Consider the following 5780-nt stretch of genomic DNA (forward strand, 5'->3'; position numbering starts at 1 on the left):
TGTAAACTATAGTTATGGTTTTGAGTTTTGTCTTAAATTGGGACAGTTGCATACGTACATAGATCTACTCGATCCTGAAGATGTCAGATTGTCCTGCCTCCCTAAAACGCTCCCATTAAAACAAAAAAGTTGATAATATTATGCTTTAAAGATAACAAATTTATTGCACTGAGGCACTGTATTTCTGTCCTGTAGGTTTGAGCAGGACCAAGCTCACAAAATGCTCAGAAGAAAACATGATCCAGATGGCAACTTTTTCAGAGGGAAAGGACACAGCTATCTTGCAGCAGAAGAGTAAGCATAAAGCAAAACCTATGTTAGCATGTAACCTGGTGAAAAAAATTTACATTGAAAGAAATGTACAAAATAGTATCAGAAAAAGTCACCGTTGTATATAGGTGGAGTGCATTTTAGCTGTCCTGTAGTTGTCTCTAATGTTTGCCATTGTAAATTATAAAGAGCCTGCAACTGTTAAGAAAAATAAAAATTGCAGAATTCAAGAATCTAGAGTTTGATCATGTGATCACAAGTCATTAACCTTTACAAAAAATTTCCAGGTTTATTGAGGTTTATTTAGAATTTTCTTTCGAGGCTGTTGCAAGGTGATCTTTATACTAACTTTTATCTCCAGATCCACATACCTCTCTTCAGAACCTCAAAGGGACATTGTCTCACCCTAAAGAATAATATAAGTGAAAACCCCAGCGAAATTATAAAATACCATGAAAAAGCAGATGGAAACATCAATGCCATACAAATGTGACTCTCAGTAAATTATTTCTTGGTGAGACACACTTAAGCAGAACTAATTCTGCTAATACTTTGTTAGCTTCGGCTTACAATAAAAAATGCTGGGTCTTGGATTACTATAGACTCTATCTCACTGGTGATGTGTTAGACAAATACTTCCAGTGTGCTTGGGATATCTCTATGTGGAATGTGCTTCTGGGATGGGTTTACTGGCCCCCAAACTTGGTGACTTGTCCCACACACACATACTGCAAGGTATTTGTTTCTCCATGTTCATCCCTGGGCAGAGAGAATAAACGAATGGGAAGGCTCTGTCGTAGTTCTTCCAAAGCAGTTCAGTTCTCCAAAAGAGAAAGTTGGATAGTCATGTCTCGGCACTTGAAACTAAGCACGCTCATCTCTAACTGCCGTGAATTCCAGTGGCTGCAATTGTAAGCAGTTTTTCTAGATATGCAAGGGAAAAGTGACTCTCTCCTTCCAGTACCAGAAGGAGCATCTAAGATATAAGCACAGATTCCTAATAGCACTGCTGCAACTTTAACTGCAATTGCAAGAAATTGCATACACACTTTTCATAGTAGCCTCTGAATAGGCAGGAAAGGAGTTAGATGAGCTAAAATTACCAACTTCAGAAATGACATACATTCTGTGGGGGATACAGGCTAATGGACGGCCAAAACTACAGAGCATGTGTAAAGCAGAAAGCAGTCTCAAAATGCAGAAAAGGCAGCAGCTGCTTGGAGAAGTAGTCTCTCCAAGTTTTAACTGTGCTGGGGACAGGAACAGAACCAGTGGAGCCATCTCGTAACTTTGAAGATCAGCTGCAACATGGCCACACCAGGAAGCAAGTGAATGCCGTGAGCAGTATTCCTGGGTTAAACAGATCTCCAGCCAACACAAAGTCTTGAAGGGGCAGGAGCAAATCGCAAGATTCAGGTACTTGTAAAAAAGAAAATCCCTTTGGCTCCAAGAGGCTTCATGCTTCAAACAGCATACAGGCAGTTCAGACAAAAAGACAGCCTGTTCTGCCACACGAATCTGCTTGCATCTTCTTTCAGGCTTCTTAGGTCACAAGGAAACACTCCTTCACGAGACTCTGAGTCAGTGAAAACAATAGCAAATAAATGTAAAAGATCTCTGATAAGTCACATACTCCGCTTCTCAGTCCCAATGGAAAAACCTGGTGGTAATTACTGCAGGGCAACAGGATATAAGATACATAAAAGTATGTTAGAATGGGTTTATCCTGACTCATGTGGTCATTTTTTTTCCTGTTCTCTTTTCCCTCTAAGCGTTTTGCAGACTCTTCCTGAACAGGCAAAGAAAAAAAAATAGGGAGTGAATTCTGTATGTCTTAACAAGGAGAATATTAGCACAGGAGGAAGGGTTTTTGTGACTAGGAAACTTGCAATTACTCTGTCAGCTTGCTTTCTGACAGATCGTGGAACTGTGCTACTTCTCCCAAGTCCCCGGTCAGCAGGGGGAAGGATGTCTTACAGCACAGTTCGCAAAGCCTACCTTCCATAAAACGACTTAGTGACACCAATACCGTGCCTGGTATGTCACAGAACAAGACCTAAAGAATTATAGAGCTCTTGGGTTTTGAGGTTGTGTAGTGTTTTATGTATCCAAAATATCCTTCTGTCACCAGCAGTTCTTGCAATATGATGCAATTAGGATACATTTCTCAATACTTGCTGCCTAGAGAAATTTAACAAATAAAAATGAGCCATGTCTCTGTAGGTGTGGCATTTAATTTATTTCACATTCTCTTCCAATATTGCCATGCTGTTTACTAGATTTACAGGCAGGATTTTTTTTAAAAGCAGTAGTCACTGTTAGATTATTATCTTTGAAGCAATATATTACTCATTTTTAAAATGAGACTGGCTGAAGTTATTGATACTTTGTCCATTTTCTGAGGTAAATTCTGCTCCATGCCTTCTTCTGATAAAAGGATACTGATACAAACTTTTGCTCTAATCATTCTTGCTTGCAGAAGAATGCATCTAGCTCTAATTATTTTGTTTTGCTTTGACAACAGAGCTCTGGGTATTGGACTCTTCATTTTGGTGCTGGCAATTTTACTTATCTTTGGCTGCTGGTATTACAAAAGACGTAGTGGCTATAAACGTCTGCGGGTAAGCACGGCAGCTCACTTTCTAGCATGCTATTGTTTTGACAATATATTATCATTATTTGCATTACATTAATGCAAACATCGAATTTGTAATAGGACATCATTATCTCTGGCAATATATACATCGACTTATACACAGGTAAAACCACACAATATGAAACACACTTTTCCCTGAAGAACTTGCAAGTCAGGCAAAGGGGAAAGAGGAAGCAGGAGTATGGGGAGATGAAGCCAGTTGCCCAACTTTGCACAACACATCAGTGGAAAAACTGATCTCTAGGAAGCATTATATTTAATATTTACATGAAAGCAAGGTGTGTTCGGTGTATTTTCATTTAAATAAAAATAACACGTTCACCACTTATAAGACTTACCCCTAAAAAAGGACACATACGATTAGAGTCAATCTAGGAAGCAGAGAAGAAAAACAACTGTTGCAAGTAACTAAGTAAATATTTTGTTCATGTATGGGTGATGCATGATTTATTTGTATAAAAGTTGACTTGCAGTTTTAAGATTTACAAAAAAGCAGGGCAGGTTTGAGGTTTGCTTTCTGAACACTACTTCTAAAAAATTCTACTTTGTATCTTCTTAAAAAAATATTAAAAAAAAGGTACAATTCTTCTCACAACTTCTGTTGTCAGAAGTCTCAAAGCTTTACCTGTGAAGTTCTGCTCTCTCCCCCATGAAAGGGAGGCCAGTTTTAATTCTTTAAGCAAAAGCTTTATCCAATTATATGTTTTACGGTAAATATCTTAGTTATCTTAATATTTCAAAAAATATATGACCATTTGAAATTAAAAAACATACCTCTCATCTAAGTCAGCAAATACATTTTCCTGCTGATTTTGATAACTTTGTCCTGTTACCCTTCCAGTGATCTATCCAATACATATATCAACTGGCAGAATACATAAAATACTTTCATAGTGGAATGTTGCAAAAACGAAGGTAATACTCGAAAAAAACTTCAAAAAGCAAACAAATTCTTTCATGCCTGCTTTGTACATCATGACAAAAAAAGCACAATCTCTTTTTTTAATTCCTTCTCATTGAAGATTGCTACTTTCTGGTTTTCAAAATCAAATTTTTGTTAGGCTTTTTGGTTACGGGAGAACTGGTACAGAACGTATACAAAAGAAATGCTGGAAAAATGGAAAAGAAAAAGATTGGAGATTAAAGAAAAAAATGGGTGGGATAAAAAGGAGGAGGCATTCAGGTACGTTAGAAGGTGTCAGTTCCTGCAGCAGTCCTGGACTTAAAATATGTGATCCTCATTTTTCTGGCAATGTAATTGAGTAACACCGAAGAGGGAGTATTTCTCAGCAGAGACAGCAAAAATTGATAGGTAGATTACCTCTCTTACTTGCTGGCGTTGTGTCTGGCCCTAATCCCAGATTCTAATACTTACTGTAAATGTGCTGCTGTCAAATATTAAATGGATACATAATTTGTTCCAACTTCACATTCTCTTCTTCCTTTCATCTTCCCCATATTTCTTTATGATCTGTCACAGAGCGAAAGTTCTAGCGTGGCCACAGTACGAACCGTGGTAGGTAAGGGAACACCACTGGACTGCAAAATGGCTCTGCAGGAGTACAGAAACTTTAATTCTGTGGTAAGTTGCAACTCAAGGTTTCATTTACTTACAACATAGCGAGGCATGGTGAGACAATCTTGGTAAACAGTCAGTTGTTGACGATTTCTTTCTTGGTGTGTGCTCTCTAGATTGGGTCTTCAATGCCTCCACATTAACTTAGAAAGTAGTATTTTGCACAATTTTTACTGTGAAAAGGGGTTTTGAAACCTACTATTAAGAATTCTTCTTTTAAAAAATTCTCTTCTTTCTCCTACCTTTATTTTTAATTTGTATGATCATTACGCAATCTGTTAGAATGATGTAACACCTGAATGCTGAAATATACTGAATAAACAAACATCTCCCTAATAAATGTTCCGCCATTCTGACAAACAACAAATAGACTGTGTCTAGTATACTATATCCTGACAAGGATTGTCAGGGAATGTTATAAAACTTAAAGGTGTAGGCTCCTCTAATCGTTATGGAAAGATGAACATTCAAATCTATTATTTTAAAAAAGTTAAAATAACTTAATTGATAAATATGTATGTTAAGTTATGGGTGCTTTTAAATAGTTTTAGAATATGGAAAAGGCTAATTTACAATGAAATTTAAATTAGCTGCTCAAATTGTTAACATTGGAAATAAGACAATGTACCTGCATCAAGACTCTTAAAGAAAACTTTCAGCATTAGTCTGAATTCTCAAGATAAAAAAAAATTCATTTTTTTAAAAATTCCTGTCCTTATAACACTGAAAATTCTCTTTTTGGATGAATGATACTAACAAAATGAATTTAATCTAATGCAAAGCCAAAAAACATATTAGCAAAAAATAACCTTAAAAAAATAAAGACATAATGAAGGAGCTCAGCTATTTTAAGCTGTAGTACCATATTGGATATGAGGTAAATAGCTCGCTGCATCTTTAATGTCATTTTCTTGTACCTCAATTGTTTTTTCAATCCTTCACACCCATTTTCCTTACATAGGTACCTGATGCTCCACCAGCTTATGACAAAATTGCTGCAGATCATTCACCACCACCTTATTCACCATGATAACAGGAAATCTTAAACTCTAAACATACCAATTCAATTTGTTCATGCTCCCTCTTAATTTCCTGTACATGCTTAACTTTCGTAAAGCTAAAATTGTAAAAAAAAACCCCCATGTGCTTTCATTAGCTGCTGCTGAAAATTATTCCTGCTTAGTTTACAGAACTAGTTGCTGAAATGCCTCAATAAATCTGAGTGTGCTTTGTTTTAAGTCTTTCATTTCCTGTGGTCAGATTAATACACTATACTCA

The 5780-nt window shown here is 36.5% G+C and overlaps 1 protein-coding gene across 1 annotated transcript; it reads left to right on the forward strand.

The window, feature by feature from the left end:
- The first annotated feature begins 220 nt into the window (after positions 1-220).
- MLANA (melan-A) lies at positions 221-5532 on the forward strand. Its single transcript, XM_068422898.1, has 4 exons — positions 221-294; positions 2795-2891; positions 4407-4508; positions 5464-5532. Exons 1-4 carry the CDS (start codon positions 221-223, stop codon positions 5530-5532), a joined length of 342 nt encoding a protein of 113 aa, XP_068278999.1.
- The last annotated feature ends 248 nt before the right edge of the window (positions 5533-5780 follow it).

The sequence above is a fragment of the Nyctibius grandis genome, chromosome Z (assembly GCF_013368605.1).
Source record: "Nyctibius grandis isolate bNycGra1 chromosome Z, bNycGra1.pri, whole genome shotgun sequence".
In the NCBI taxonomy this organism is placed as follows: domain Eukaryota; kingdom Metazoa; phylum Chordata; class Aves; order Nyctibiiformes; family Nyctibiidae; genus Nyctibius; species Nyctibius grandis.